At 36.0% G+C, this 16,742-nt stretch overlaps 1 protein-coding gene across 3 annotated transcripts in view; it reads right to left on the bottom strand.

Moving 5' to 3' along the window:
• Positions 1 to 16,742, bottom strand: part of NXPE2 (neurexophilin and PC-esterase domain family member 2) — a 133,118-nt gene that overhangs the window by 22,284 nt on the left and 94,092 nt on the right. For 2 of the 3 annotated variants that reach the window (XM_073021245.1, XM_073021247.1), the window contains one exon: positions 3,070 to 3,175. The exons of the other annotated variant lie outside the window; for it this stretch is intronic. In XM_073021245.1, the coding sequence (XP_072877346.1) occupies positions 3,070 to 3,129 (60 nt within the window). In that variant the 5' untranslated portion in view covers positions 3,130 to 3,175. The remainder of the gene's footprint in view (positions 1 to 3,069; positions 3,176 to 16,742) is intronic. 3 annotated transcript variants of the gene reach the window in all.

Here is a 16,742-nt window from a genome sequence, read left to right as displayed (position 1 = left end):
AACTAGACTAACAGATTTTAAGTTTTATCGAAATAATTCCTATGCCACTATTATTAAGTTTGGTTTGCTCAGGAAAAAATTGAGATTAAAAAAATTTTAATTAATGTTATTACATCCTTGTATCTTCCTGTATGTGCTTTTAAAGTCCTTATGACATTGAGTTACAGGGCTTTGACTTCTGGGTCTAAAAAGAACACCAAGTCCCGCTAAACTTAAGCTCTGACAGCAATTAAAGCCTCATCTTCAGGCCTGGTAGAAGATGCCAATCAAAATTAACTGCATTCCTGAGACACAGGGCTAGAAATTAAAGCTATTCAACTCCTCAAGGCTCAGGGACTGTCTTGGAAGAGGTGGGTATATGAGATTGTAAGAGCCAATTTTAAAAGATAAAATAAGTTCAGTTTCTCTATAATCATTAATGTCAAAGGCACACTGATGCAAGACCAGCATGTGGCCCCCTATGTCAGATTAACAAGGTTTTCTTGAAGCATTAACCTACTCCTTAATAAAGGTTATAAAGACTTATGGAAGTTATATCTTATGATCAGGATGACAATTTTATAGATTGTTTATAAAATTTTGGAAAATAAATTTGATTGGCTTCCTGCTGTTTTTATTAGGGCTTATTGTTTGGAAAATTAAGTCTCCTCTCTCAAAGAATAAAGGTTTTGCCTTTTTAAAAAAATCCTTGAGTTATCACTTTGGTAAATGAATGATTTATTTTACAATGACCTGTGATCCTACTTTGTAATATCAAGTGTTTTAAACCTTTGATATTTGACAAAATTTCCAAATTCAAATTATAAATTATGTCTTTTTCTGACCTTACTTATCCTTTAAGATATTACTAATAGGTCCCCTAAAGTTCAAAAATGACATGTTTGTCTTATTTGGTATAAAAATTATACAGGAAGTGTTGTCAAATATAAAATGGTATTTGGTTTTCTTTGCACTGTATTTGTGTAAATATGTTATTAGTATGTATTCCAAAATTATGGGAAACTCCTATAATTCTGATATCACTTAATGTATGTTATCAGTAATAATTATAATTGCTATGTTAAAAAACATTCAGAGTAAGGGGAATGCTAAGAGGTGGGAGTGGAGATGTGTCTGGTGTTAAATCAAGAAGATGAAAAAAACTTGAAGGAAATAAGAACTATGTGGAAGTTACATGGAAACCTGGAGAAAGGGAAGAAAAAGAAAACAGCCAGTGCAAGGATGTCTTGGACCAGGCCTAGTGAGTTTCTGTGCCCTTTATTTAAATGAGTCCAATAAAACACTGTGCCAAGGAGTTTGGGCCATACACATGCTGCATGAAGAGTCACTGAAGGTAGAGTACCATATTCAAATTTTCATTTTAGAAATAAAATTTCAGATTCTTGAACACAAAGATGATGTCCTGTATTTCTGCATCTTTAATGCCTAGACCAGTGCCTGACACACAATATACACTTAACAAATGTCTGCTGAATGAATGCTTAGAGCAGGCTGAGACTGGAGGCAGGGAAATTAATTGGAAAACTGTTTCAACAATTTAGATGCGCAACGACAAAGTATTGGTCTAAAGAACGACAATGTGGATGGAGATAAAAAGGACAGACTTGAGAGACATTTTCGAGGTAGGATTGATAAGACTTAGTGGCTGATAGCTTGTGGACGGAGTTTTAGCTTGATTGACTACACAGGCTATGGCAACAATTATTAAGACTGGAGAGATAAAAGGAGAGAACTTGTTTCGATTTGATTTTGTATGCTTGTTTTGTTTTGTTTTTATTAGGGGGATGACGGTGAGACAGATTACAAATTTGGTGTGTGTGTTTTGTGTTGGTAGTGCTAGTGGAAGACTTAGGTGGAGATATCCAATGAATAGTATATATTCAAGAGTGGGGCTGGGAAAAGGTTTCAGCCTTGGAAGGACATAGCAGAGATTTTCAAATGTTAGCATGCTTAAGAATAAGCTGAGGAGCTTGTTAATACTTTGTAATCTTAGGCTCAAACTGAAATTACAGTAGTTCTGGAGTATGGCTCAGGAATCTGCATTTTACGCACAGGAATAAACACAGGTGTTCTGGGCAGAAGGCTCCCAGACCTCACTTTGTGAAACACTAATATTGGTAGTGGATAGGACCTGGGCAAATGAACTAAAAGGTACAAGCACAGAAGAGAAGAGGATCAGAGGAAGAAATCTAGAGAATACATATTTAAAAAGAGGCCCCAGGAAAAGAAACCTCCTGTGCTGTGCTCTGAAGGCTTTTTTTTTTTTTTTTACCAGTTCATATTACTGGTTGAATGCCCTAGACTGTGGTGCTTTTTGTTTGAAGCTTGAAGGTAAGTCTGCATTAGACAAAGGTTAGAGAGACACTTTTAAAGGTAGCTGGGTTCAAATGTAAACGGGCCTCAAATGGCTAAACAAAGGAGTTTGTTCTTTATATTGTCATTGGTGAAAGCATTTGATCAGGACCAGGAGATGATGAAAGCAGAATTTCTGAAAGATTATGTTTGTACTAAATGGTCGGGAAGAAAAGAAACTGGAAGCAAGGTGAGTTAAGAAAAACTTACAAAGGGAAGAGTCAAAAGACACTAAACTACTTACAGAAGAAGAAAACCCCTGTGAAAAAGGCAGAGGACTGAAACAGAAACTTAATTAGTTTGAAATCTCAGAGGCCAAGGGAGGAGGAGAGAATTTTGAGGCTGGATGTTTACAGTGCCAAGTAGTACAGAGATGGCACAAACCCATCTGCCATTTTCTAAAGAGAAACAATAATAATCTATACATTGCCATTTAAAATAGTAATAATAATGTATGCATTGCCAAAGGGATTTATGCTGAACAGTGAACCCCTGATCCACATTCTCCTGCTAAGATGATATGCTTTTAACTTTTATTTCTTGCCATGATAAAGTATGCATTGCCAAAGGGATTTATGCTGAACAGTGAACCCCCGATCCACGTTCTCCTGCTAAGATGATATGCCTTTAACTTTTATTTCTTGCCATGATAAAGGGGGTCATTCAAATCAAGTCACTGTGACCTTCTGTGATATTCTTAAAAAGGAAACTTCCTACCTTTGTGTGGTCTTTTGAAGCCAAGTAAATGACCCAGAAAATTAAGATAAATATCAACATCAGCAGTAATTTTCGAGCTATGGCATTTGGAAACAAAGTGAGTATCCTATAAGAGAGGACAGGAGAAATAATCACATTAAATCAAATAAGCACTACATGGCTCCATATACTTTGGTTCCTCTTCAGTAATTTCCAGAACAAGGTGATGTCATCCTGGATTTTCCAAAAGTTCCTTTATATCTTCTATTGTCAATCAGAAACAAAGTGTTTCCCTGAGGTAGGGAACAAAAATCCCAGAAGGACTCCTGGTTTCTGATGCTCAGGTTAATTCTTTGGGTTTGGAGTCACATCACATACTGGAACCTGTTTTCTTGTTGAGGTCTCAGCATGGACAACAAGGTTTTAGATTATTTACCAGAAAAAACAGTACCCCCAACCCCATCCTACCCCCGCCGTGTCCTCTAGTGAATCCTGGTCTCTAAATCTCTCTCTCTGATACACACACACACACAAGCACACACGTGTTGTCTGGTGTCCTCTCTCCCTGGTCTTATCTGCTTCCAAGAGCTTCATTATAAACCTCCCATTTACTATTTTAGGCAGCTTGTTGCCACCTCAGTTATCTCCTCAAGCCAATGCCGTTGATTAACACTGCCAAAAAGAGTAAAAGTTACAGTCTTTAAAAAAGCTCAGTGTTGAGTGGTTAGAATTTCAGTGTTAGGTTTTTAAAGCCCAGAATCCCAAAAGTATGTGGCAAAGAGCTAAATTATGGCAATCTTTACCGAACGTTTTTGACCAGGACCCACAGTAAAAAACCAGAACAAACAACCGCCTCTCCAAAAAAAAAAAAAACACATCATACCAAATCCCAATTTAGGACATATGAATGCATACACACACACACACACACACACACCACAAAAAACTCATAAAACAATACTTATCTACACTGCACACAATGCACTATGATTTTTTTTCTAGTTACTGTTTTATTCCACTTAATTGTATTCTATTTTAAAAGTATTTTTATGTCCAAGTAAAATGATTTTACTATCCTCTAAATGGCTGCATCACACCATCTGAAAAACACCAAATGGTCTATAGTTCTCCCCTCCCTTCCCTGACGTTAGCTTGCCAGTAAGAGTTGGAAAGTACCACACCTATGGATGAATATTTTCTCCATCATCTTCTCATGTTCTCACAGGAATTACAGTTGTCCAGAGACTCTCCTTGATTAAAGCAGTCTTTGCATTTATTTTAGGGTTGGAGTTTCCCTATGAGCTTCATTGATCAAAAGCTGAAATCCTATTTGTGGCCACAGCGTGCCAGCTGGAATCATACACCTCCCTTTTCATGATCTGTTCCTGCCCAACCCACACCACAGAGCCAGAAGAAAAACGCCATGAGGAAGCTCTGAAGTTTGTTTTTAGAGACTGGACATCTAATTGCAGCACTGGGTCACCTCTGGTTGAGGTCTTACTTATTTATAGACAGAGTGCACTTCCCTTGCTCATGCCTTCGTATGGTTTCCACATGGGATTAGTCACCTCCACGGTAGCAGGAAAAGTAACTGAAAAATCAGAAAGAAGAAAAACAGAAGCCCCGAGTCCACAGTTCTTGAAGGCCTGAGAATTGATTCAGCTGGGTCCTCTCAATTTTTGGAGTGCTTTCTTTGTAAACTTTCTCTTGCTCTAAGCCATTGCATACATCAAGCAGTCCAACAGTGACGATTTAAGTTAAATCTCAGGCCACAAGAGGAACAGCCACGGGTCTAAATCTCACTGCAACTTGAATATGTAACAAGGTAAGAGAATACAAAAGAGCAAATTCTGCGGATGTAGGTATGACACTGATTTTCAGTGGTCACAGTGCAACTACCGGCCAGGTGGCCCTGGTACCACCATATCACACGAGCCACACTCAGTATGCATTGCTCTGCATGAGAGTGTCTAGATATAGATCTCTATATCCAGATATAGAGAGATGATAGCTATCTAGATATAAATATGGATATATACATGTGTATATTTCATAGAGAGATATATATTTATACACACATAGCATTTGTTTGCTTGCATCTAAGCCAGTGCCTCTAGCCACCACATATCCCTCCATGTCTATATAACAGCATGGATATCAGAACTGTAATCACAGCATATTGGAGATTGGCTCAGAGATTCAGTAGATAACTTTTAAAGAAATTTATTGAAAGAAAAAAGACATAGATCCTGCCAATTATTCCCCACTCCTTATAAGGCATGTTCTTCTCCTCTGCCTTGTGCTGCAGTGCTACGACAGTTTTAATAGTGCATCCGTAATTTTTTTAACTTTATTGAGGTACAGTTACAAAGAAAAAATGTATACGTTTACAGTGTATAATGTGACATTTTGATATATGCAGACATTGTGAAGTGACTACTACGATCAAGCTAATTAACATATCCATCACCTCACATACTTATTTTTATTTGTGTGGTGAGAATGCTTGAGATCTACTCTCTGCAATTTTCAAGTATGCAATAAAAAAGTATTAACTATAGACACAATGCTGTACAATAAATCTCTAGAACTTATTCATCCTGTGTAAAGTAAAACTTTGAGTCTTCTGACCAACATCCCCTATTTGCTCCTCTCCCTGACCAGCCCCTCAGCAACCATGATTCTACTCTATTTGTATGAATTTGACATTTTTGATTTCACATGTGAATGAGATAATGCAGTATTTTTCTTTCCGTGTTCTGTGATTGGCCCATTTCACCCAGCATAATGTCCTCCAGGTTCACCCATGTTGTTGCAAATGACAAGATTTCCTTATTTTCTAAGGCTGAACAACACCCAACTGTTTATGTGTCTATATGACACAATTTCTTTATCAGTTCATCTGTTGATGCATACTTAACATTGTTTCCATGTCTTGGCTACTGTGAATATTGCTGCAATTAACATGGGAGTGCAGATATCTTCTTAAATACTGACTTCCTTTCCTTTGGATATATACCCATTAGTGGGATTGCTGGATCATACAGTATTTCCATTTCAAATTTTTTGAGGAATCTCCATACTGTTATCCAAAATGGCTGTACTAATTTACATTCCCATTAACAGTGTACAAGTATTCCCTTTCTCCCCCTCCTCACTATCACTTATCTTTCGTCTTTTTGATGATAATCTTACTAACAGGTATGAGGTAAGCTCTCATTATAGTTTTAATTTGCATTTTCATGATGATTAGTGAGGCTGGACATTTTTTTTTTTGTATACCTCTTGGCCATTAGAATGTCTTCTTTGAGAAATACCTATTCAACTCCTTTTCCCATTGTCTTTTTTTTTTTTTTTTTGAGATGGAGTCTCGCTCTGTCGCCCAGGCTGGAGTGCAGTGGTGTGAACTGGGCTCACTGCAAGCTCCGCCTCCTGGGTTCACGCCATTCTCCTGCCTCAGCCTCCTGAGTAGCTGGGACTACAGGCGCCCGCCACCTCGCACGGCTAATTTTTTGTATTTTTAGTAGAGATGGGTTTTCACCCTGTTAGCCAGGATAGTGTCGATCTCCTGACCTGGTGATCCACCTGCCTCAGCCTCCCAAAGTGCTGCGATTACAGGCGTGAGCCACCACGCCCGGGCCCCTTTTCCTATTTTCTAATTGGATTATTCGTTTTCTTACTATTAACTTATTTGAGTTCTTTTAAATTTAAGTTAAATATTAATTCCTTATCAGATGTATGGTTCACAAATTTTTTTCCCATTTCACAGATTGTCTCTTTATTCTGTTGTCTCCCTTGCAGTACAGAAGTTTCTAAGTTTGATGTAATCCCATTTTGTCTATTTTTTGTTCTGTTGCCTGTACTTTTGGGGTCATATCAAGAAAAACCTCAGTGATCATACCAGTATCAAAGAGATTTTTCCCTACGTTTTCTTCTAGCAATTTTACAATTTCAGGTCCTATGTTTAAGTCTTTAATCCATTTTCAGTTGGATTTTTTTAATATGTTGTGAAATAAGAGTCTAGTTTCATTCTTCCACATGTGGATATGCAGTTCTCTCAGCACCATTTATTGAAAAGCCTGTCTTTTCTCCATTGTGTGTTCTTGGCACCTTTGTTGAAAAATCAGTTGATTGTAAATAAGTGGATTTATTTCTGGGGTCTCTATTTGGTTCCATTCTTCTATGTGTCTGTTTTTATGTCCTTACTATGCTGTTTTGATTACCAGAGCTTGTAGTAGATTTTGAAATCAGGTAGTTTAATATTTCCAGCTTTGATATTATTGGTCAAGATTGGTTTGGCTATTTGGGGTCTTTTGTGATTCCATGTAAGTTTCAGAATTATTACTTTTATTTCTGTTAGAAAGTCCATTGGAATTTTGATAAAGATGATATTAAATCTGTAGAATGTTTTGGGTAGTATGGACATTTTAACAATATTAATTTTTCTAATCCATGAACACAGGATATTATTCTACAAACAGATCTTTTCCCTACTTCATGAAATTAATTCCTAAGGGTTTTTTATGCTATAGTAAATTGGATTGTTTTCTTGATTTCTTTTTCAGATAGTTTATTGTTAGCATATAGAAAATCTATGTATTTCTGTGGTTAATTTTGTATCCTGCAACTTTACTGAATTTGTTCAACAGTTCTAACAGTTTTTTGGTGGAGTCTTCAGAGTTTTCTACATATAAGCTCCTGTTGCTGGCAAACAGAAACCATTTTACGTCTTTATTTTTTATTTGGATGCCTTTTATTTCCTTCTCTTGCCCAACCATTCTGACTAGGACTTCCAGTACTATGTTGAATGCAACAGCAAGAGTGGGTATCATCTTATTCCTCATCTTAAAGGAAAAGCCTTTAGATTTTCACCACTGAGTATGATGTTAGTTGTGGGTTTGTCATATATAGTCTTTATTGTGTTGGAGTATAATCCTTCTAATAATCCTTCTATACTCAATTTTTTTAGAGATTTTTTCTTCATGAAAAGACATTGAATATTATCAAATGCTTTTTCTTTATCTCTTGAGATGATATGATTTTTGTCCCGCATTCTGTTAATGTGATGGATTACACGTATAGATTTGTGTATGTTGAACAATCCTTGCATCCTAGGGATAAATCTCACTTGATTATGGTGATTCATTCTTTCAATGTGCTATTGAATTCAGTTTGCTAGTATTTTCTTGTGGATTTTTGCATCTATGTTCATTAGGGATGATAGTCTATAATTATCTTTTCTCCTAGTGTCCTTGTTTGGCTTTGATATCGGAGCAATGCTGGTCATCTAAAATGAATTTGAAAGTATTCCCTTTACTTCAATTGTTTGGAAGAGTTTGGGAAGAGTTGGCATTATTTCTTCTTTAATGTTTGCTAGAATTCACGAGAGAAGCCATCAGGTCCTGACTTTTCTTTGTTGAACAGTTTTGTTAACTGTTTTCTAACTGCTTTATAGTTACTTTGTGCCAATCTTTCTCTCTTGTTGTCTTCTTTTGTGATTTGATTTTTTTTGGGGGGGGGGGCGGTATGTTTTGATTCCTCTTTATCTTTCATGTTATCTACTACAAGTTTTTTCTTTGTGGTTACCATGAGGTTTGCATAAAATTCTATGGCCCTAAAATCCATTTTAAAGTGATAACAACTTTGACCACATACAATAGGATTCTCTCCTAATGTGGAATCTAGTCTTTAGGTAGCTAAGTGAAATTATTCAACTCCATAAACACTTGATGATAAATGTGTGTCTGAGCCACACCATAATTACTGAAGCACATTTTTCCCATTGTCTTATTTTTATTTAATGATTTTTCGAGGGAAAATTAAGGTTATTTGGTTGGCAAATAATTTTAAACATTTTTGTTAGTCTAAACTTCAGCATACCATTCTAGGAAATGCAACATATGTATGAATTTTAAAAATAAAAGACTACCAAGGCATTTTAATCCTTTAGCAGGTTTTGTTCACTTGCTTGTTTGTTTCTTTGTTTGTTTGTTTTTAAGCAATGCCCACCAGCCCCTGGAGGCCCCTTCTCTCCCTTTGAAATTTTTAATATCATCTAATCCCATCATCATCTTTGGGATGATTTCTAGTCTTGTCTTTATCCTGCACTTGTGAAGATAAGCTAATAAATGACATTGTCAGGGTGAGATTTAACAGAATTCTGGTTTCGGGCTAGTTTATAGGAGGGATATGTATCCTGAAGGATTTAGGAATTCACAAAGAATTTCCTCATGAGCAATTTGAGGGAGGCTATCTGGGGAGAGATGTGGCTTCCTATCATTGTGGGAACCCGGTTTATGGATGAGGCTCTCACATAGAGTTGTGAAATTACAGATCTTTGGGAACAAAAGGAAGGCAGTATTGCATGACTCAGTTCCCAAGCTTAACTTTCTCTTTGGCATAGAGAGTTAGGGGTCCCAAGATTCTATTTTCTTTCACAATAGGGATTTTTTCTCTTTTATTTCTGATTTTAGTAATTTGAGTCTTCTCTTTTATTCTGAGTTATTCTAGCTAAAGGTTTGTCCATTTTATTCATCTTTTGAAAGGGCTTCTTTTGGTTTCAACGATTTTTCTGTCCTGTTTTTCTATTCTCTATTTTATTAATTTCTGCTCTGATTTTTATATTTTATTAATTTTGCTTGCTTTATGCTTAGTTTGCTCTACATTTTCCAGTGTCTTTAGGTGAAATGTCAGGTTATTGATTTGAGATCTTTCTTCTTGTTTAATATGGGTGTGAACAGCCACAAATTTCCATCTAATCACTAGTTTATCTTTATCCCATAAGTTTTGGTTTGTTTATACCTTCATTTTCATTCATCTGAAAGTGTATTCTGATTTCCCTTGTGATTTCTTCTTTGACACCTTGATTATTTAGTAGTGTGTTGTTTAATTTTATATATTTGTGAATTTTCCAAATTTATTTTCATTACCGATTTCTAATTTCATTTCATATAGTCACAGAGCATATTTTGCATGATTTCAATGATTTTTTATATATATATGTCTGTGTGTGTGTGTGTATATATATATATATATATATATAGAGAGAGAGAGAGAGAGAGAGGCTGTTTTATGGCATAGTATATGGTCTATCCTAGAGAATATTCCATGTGTACTTGAGAAGAATATGTTTTCTGTTGTTGTTGGGTAGAATGTTCTATAGATACCGTGTGGTCTACTTGGCTTATAATTTTGGAGTCTTCTGTTTTCTTATTATTATTCTGTCTAGTTGTTCTAACCATTATTGAAAGTATGATATTGAAGTCTCTAACTATTATTGTTGAATTGTCTATTCCTTTTTTCATTTCTGTAGGTTTTGGTTTATATATGTTAGGTCTATATTGTTAAATGCTTATATTTTTCTAGGTGTTACATCTTCCTGATATATTGACACTTTTATCGTTAGAAAATGTTCCTCATTATCTGTGGTGACGTTATGGGTTTTAAAGTCTATTTTGTCCACTTCATCTTTCTTATTATTACTATTTGAATGGTATCTTTTATCCATCCTTTTAGTTTGAAACTGCTTGTATCATTAAATGTAAAGTATGTGTCTTGTAGGCAGCATATGCTAGTTGGATCTTGTCACATTAACCAGTCTGGCAATTTCTGCCTTTTGATTGGATTGTTTAATCCATTATTCACATTAAGTATTATCATTAAAATAGTTATTTTACCTTTTGTTTTTAATATGCATCTAGTATCTTTTTTCTGTGTTCTTTGTTTACTGATTTCTTTTGCATTAAGTGAATATTTTCTAGTGTAACATCTTAATTCCTTTAATTATTGCTGTATTTTTTGAAAAAAAATTTAGGGATTGTTCTAGCAATTAACTTGTAGATTCTTATTATTCAAGGTTTTTATGGTCTATAGTTGCTTTTTGTGTATGATATGGTTTGGTTCTGTGTCCCCACCCAAATCTCATGTTGAATTGTAATTCCCAGTGTTGGAGGAGGAATCTGGTGGGAAGTGATTGAATCATGGGGGTGGACTTCCCCCTTGCTGTTCTCATAATAGAGTTCTCGTGAGATCTGGTTGTTTCAAAGTATGCAGCACCTCCTCCTTCTCTCTATGTCTTTCCCACCAGCCATGTGAAGATGTGCTTGCTTCACCTTTGCCTTCACCATGATTGTAAGTTTTCTGAGGCCTCCTCAGAAGTAGAAGCCCATATAGCCTGCAGAAACATAAACTGATTAAACCTCTTTTATTTATAAATTACCCAGTCTCAGGTATGTCTTTATAGCAGTGTGAGAATGGACTAATACAGTGTGTGTGTCTGTTTGTGTATTCAAATTACTGTCTGTGGTCACTTGCTTTCAAACTGAGGAATTCTCCTTGCTATTTCCTGTAAAAACAGATCTGTTGGTTATGGATGCTCTCAATTTTGTTTATCTGAGAATTTTTTTTCTCCTTCACTTTTAAAGACAGTTTTGCTAGATAAAATATTCTGTTGACAGGTTCATTTTTTTTTTTCTCTCAGCACTTTGAATATGTCATCCTACTGCCTTCTGGTTCCACTGTTTCTAAAGAAAAGTCAGTTGTTAATCCTATTGTGGTTACCTGGTATGTGATAAATTATTTTCCTCTTGCTGCTTTCCAAATTTCCACTTTGACTTTGGCTTTCATTTTTACTATGATGTGTCTGGGTGTGGATTCCTTTACACTATCATACTTGTACTTTATTAAGTATCTTGGATATATAGATTAATGTTCTTCATTAAGTTGGAGGAATTTTCAGCCATTAATTCTTCAGTTTTTCTGCTCCTTTCTCCCTATCCTCTCCTTTTAATTCCTCCATTATGTTTCTACTGCTGTGCTTAAATTTCTACCATATTTCTCTAAGGATCTATTTATTTTTTTATTATTTTTCTCTCTAGACTGCATAATCTCTACTGATCTACCTTCAAGTTTGCTGATTTCTTCTTCTGACAGCTCAAATCTACTGCTAAGTATCACTAGTTAACTTTTCATATCAGTTATTGTACTTTTCAACTTCAGAATTTCAATTTGATGATTATGTTTATGTATATATAATTTATATATAACTATATCATATATAAATTATATATGATATAATTATAATATATATTTATTTATATATAATTTATATATGATAAATTATATATAAATATATATGATAAATTATATATAAATAAATATATATTATATATAATTATATTATATTATATATATATTTGTCCATATATATATATTTATCCTTACTGACAATCTCTCCTTGATGAGATATTGTCATAATAATTTCCTTTCTTTTTTTAAGCAGGCCTTCCTTTAATTCCTTGAACATATTTACATTGACTATTTTGCAGTCTTTGTCTGACTTGGTTTGACAGCTTGGCCCTCTCAGAGGCAGTTTCTGTTGCCTGTTTTTTCTCCTGTTTGTGGGTCATTCTCTCCTGTTTCTTTGCATGTCTTATAATTTTTGTTGAAAACTGAATATTTCAGATAAAATATTACAGCACATTTATATACTGATCTCCACTCTGTGGAACTTGATATTGTTGTTTGCTTGTTTTACATTTATTTATTTATTCATTTATAGAGACAGAGTCTCACTCTGTTTCCCAGGCTAGAGTGTAGTGGTACAGTCATACCTCACTGTAACTTTGAACTCCTAGGTTCAAGTGATCCTCCTGCCTCAGCCTCCTAAGTAGCTAGGACTAGGTGTGCACCACCATGCCTGGCTAATTTTTTAATTTTTTGTAGAGATGAGGTCTTGCTATGTTTCCCAGGCTGATTTCAAACTCCTAGCTTCAAGGGATCCTACCACAAGGGCCACTTTGTGCTAGGATTGCAGAATGTGAGCCACTGCACTTCATCTGCTTGTTTGTTTAGTAATTAGGCTGGACTATTTTAGTAAAGTCTATTTCTCCAGAAGTGCATAGTCTCTGATGTTGCTCCTCAGAAAGTAAAGGCTTGGGCATGCGTACAATCATCTTGGAATAACAGTGATTTTATCAAGGCTTTCTTTGACCATGTCTTATTTTGATTTCTCTAAGCTCTCTCTATCTGTTGGTATCATACCTAGCTGTTAGCCTCTACTAATTCCTGGCTGATTGCTCCATTGTTTCCCACAAGGTCCTGGGGCATAAACTGCTCTATAGTCTAAATAAATTAAATATAGGCTCCTTTGAGGGGCAGTTTTTGAGACCAGTCTTTGAGGTTTGTTCTAATTTTATAGGGCTCTACCTAGCTATGTCTTTGTGCAGTTTCCTCTGGTAAATTAGTTGGTTTATGGTTTTGCTTGTTGCTCTCAAGGAGCTGCCAGCTTGCTCTTAACCCATTTATGCCTGAGGTTGCAATGTTTTGAATTTTTGCAATCAGATCTCGAGGATGACCTCAAGTAGTAGGATATAAATAACTCCCACATGCTTAGCGTTCCAATAATGGAACACTAGGCATAATTAATTGCCTACAACCAGTATCTCCATTATCTTTGGAAGAGTTTCTTTAGGACTGAAATTCCCTTCAGTCTGCTTCAAATAAAGTCAGTACCCTTGGAAAAATCTGTGGAACATTCTGTTGCTATGACTTGCCTCTCTTCCTGGGCAAAACTTCTGCCATTGCTCCAGAACTGAAGTCAGTGACAGTGGCCCATTTCTCAGAGTGACACTCTAGCTTTACACATAAGTCTTCTTGGCCTTTCTCTTCCAGTCAGTGAGCTGAAGTGAGAATGACTGGAGCTTCATGTTCTCAGTCCGTCAAACCTAGAAAAGTGCTTCTGCTCTATAAGTAGGGGCTGGGTAGAGAAAGAGGGTCCAGGACTTCTCAGTCATTCTTGGGTAGAATAGAACCTCTGCAACACAGAATTGGAAGGAATGAGAAATGCTAGTGGACTATCCCTTCAGGTAAGATATTCTTGACTGACAGGTCAGGGAAGATGAAGTCTTCTTGATTGCACCCGCCAGAGTAGAGCTTTGTCATGCTAACTTGTGGGCTTGGAGGGAGAGAATGGAAGGATTTTGTGGCTCAGTTTCCAGTCTTTTTCTATTCTTACTGAGATATAGAAGATTTTATTTTAAAAATGTTTATTCATTTGCTGTATGTCCTTGGGATAATTTCCAAAGACTTTAAATCATTGTTTGTTTTATAATGTGTATCAATTTTGATTGTTCCACTGGGGAGAGGGTCCACAGAGCTTCTCACATTTTGGCTGGAAGTCATCTCTCGATTTCTATTGTTTTTGAAATCATTCCACAGCATGGGAATTTTCTGTGGCGCTCTAAATCTGATCAGTCTCCTCCACTTGCAGCAGGCTACCATTCCTCACGGAAACCACTCTATAGAGCTTGGAGTGGAATGGGAGCAGCCGCAAGTTAAAATCACAGAGATTCCATTCTTCTCATCAAAATTCAGTCATTGTTCTTAAATAAGTGTTGTCTGATTTATTGGATACCTTTGGTTACTTTTCAGAGTTTTGCAATGATTGTTTTTGATGATTTTGTCCAGTTATTTCAGGGAGAGGATTTGCCAAGCTTCTTATTCCACCATTCCAAAAATGCTGTCCTAATACTCGGCTTCTATATTTACAATATTCACTAAAGATTAACAAGCAACTTATTAATATTTTATAAAGAAAATATAAACATAAGTCATGGTCTCTGCCCACTCCCATTTATCTTCCTAGTTTGTTCCTTTCACCCACTTGCTCTGGGCAGATCTTAGAATACCATGTACCCTTATATACCTTATGGCTGTGTTTAGCTGGAGAACTCTAACTGGTACGTTAGCCTATTCACTAGCAGAAATAGGAAACAGACAAGCAAGAGCCTGTCCCTTATCTTCCTCCAGAAGTCTCTCTCTAGTGTCCCTTAATTAACATAGACCCTAATAGGAAAGCAGCTAAAGTTTGCAGAGTCCCAGCCACAGAATCACAAAACAGAGCACAGAAAAGTAGTTCGGAGTCGAGGGCCAATAGCTTAAAAGTAGGCACACTATCCATCTATCTAGAGGTATGCAGTCTTTTCCAAGAACCCTTCCTGAACATCCTTCTCCCTAAGAAACGCTGAGGTTCCTTCTGTGTGTGCCTGTAGAACCTCAACCTCACTGTTATAAATAGTGCTTGTCACACTTTTTGTTTGCTTGTTTCTGTATCTTCTGTGTATTAGTTATCTACTGCTGTGTAACTTAGTAATTTAAAACGACAAACACTTATTATCTCATAGTTTGTGTAGTTGAGAACTTAGGAGTGGCTTATTTGGGTGGTTCTGGCTCAAGACCTCTAATGAGGTCTCTGTCCATATGGCAGCTGGAGATACACTCATCATCTGAATGCCTGGCGGAAGCTGGAAGATTTACTTCCAAGATGGCTGACTCAGATGGCTGTTGTCAGGAGGCCTCCGTTCTTTGCTGTCTGTTAGCAAGGTCTCAGTTCTTCACCACTTTCCATGGACTGTTAAGTGTACTCATGATGTGGTAGCTGGTTTTCCCCAAAGCAAGTAATCCAAGAGAGAAAGCAAGGAGGAAACCACAATGCCATCTGTGACCTACTCTCACATGTCATAACTTCCACCAAATTATATTTGATAGAAGCAAGACAAATCCATTATTACTCAAGAGGAAGGCAATTGGGTTCCACTTCTTAGAGGGTGGAGTATCCAAGAATTTATGGACCTCTTTGGTGTTGCATGTTTAATTAATGGTAACCTCCAACTGAATTAACATTTAGAAGTCTGTTACTTCAGAATTAAGCTTCAAATGGACATTTTTAGAGAAATTTGTCTAGTTATTAAATACAATTACGTTTATTAAAAACACCTTTTAAAATTCACTCTGCTACTCTTTCTCAACTTCCTATTTGTAATGTGAAAAGAATAAATTTAAAAAGTTCAGCAAGATATGTTCTAAAAGAACAAAACCAGTTTTATCACTCTGTCAATCAGGACCTGGATCTTCATGTAAATATCTTCGTGTATAGAGATAACTCACTGGACTACATGGCCATCACAGCACAGGTAGAACAACACCTGGCACATGTAAAATGTTGTTGCATGAATGAAAGAAAAAGAGAAACATACTCTAAAAGTGAGAAGGTTAGATGTTCATTAATGTTCAAACCTGTGTTTGTGTTTCTGAGGGCTATGGGTATGGATACATGTGTGTGGGTGTGTGCAGGGTTGTTTTTTTTTTGGTATATATGCTATAGAGAAGTGTGTGTATTGTGACTGAAGGGTAATATTTGTTTTACCTTTGGTAGTTCTGTCCATTATGACTGAAATAAGAATTCAGTTCAAATGTTGCAAATACAAGGAAAAGACTAATACTCTAAGAGAGCATTCCAAGACAACCTGATATTCTAGCTTATAAAAGCTTCTCACGTGCATACACTAGCAATTTGAGGCCCTAATACCTCTTTAAAAATTATTTTGTGAAGCCTTGAATAATATTTCAGATCAAAAAACCAAAGTACTAAGTGCTTATATGATTTAAGGCCATATATCCTATTAAACAACAGATTTAAGATAGAACTGGTCTCTTGACTATCAATCCAGTTAATTTGTTATGCCATTTTACCATTTCTGAAAAAAGGAGAATTATCTTTTGTTTGAAAGTTCATATATAATATTTTAAGACAAATCAATACTGATGTGAAGATACACATTTTATACTTTGATAGTAATAATCAAATTGAATTGCCTTTAGGGGAAAAAAATCTTTCACCCCCGAATTGGGGTAAT

The sequence above is a fragment of the Chlorocebus sabaeus genome, chromosome 1, assembly GCF_047675955.1.
Source record: "Chlorocebus sabaeus isolate Y175 chromosome 1, mChlSab1.0.hap1, whole genome shotgun sequence".
Classification (NCBI taxonomy): domain Eukaryota; kingdom Metazoa; phylum Chordata; class Mammalia; order Primates; family Cercopithecidae; genus Chlorocebus; species Chlorocebus sabaeus.
Note: the sequence above shows the minus strand (reverse complement) of the source record. Positions and strands in the feature narration are given on the sequence as shown.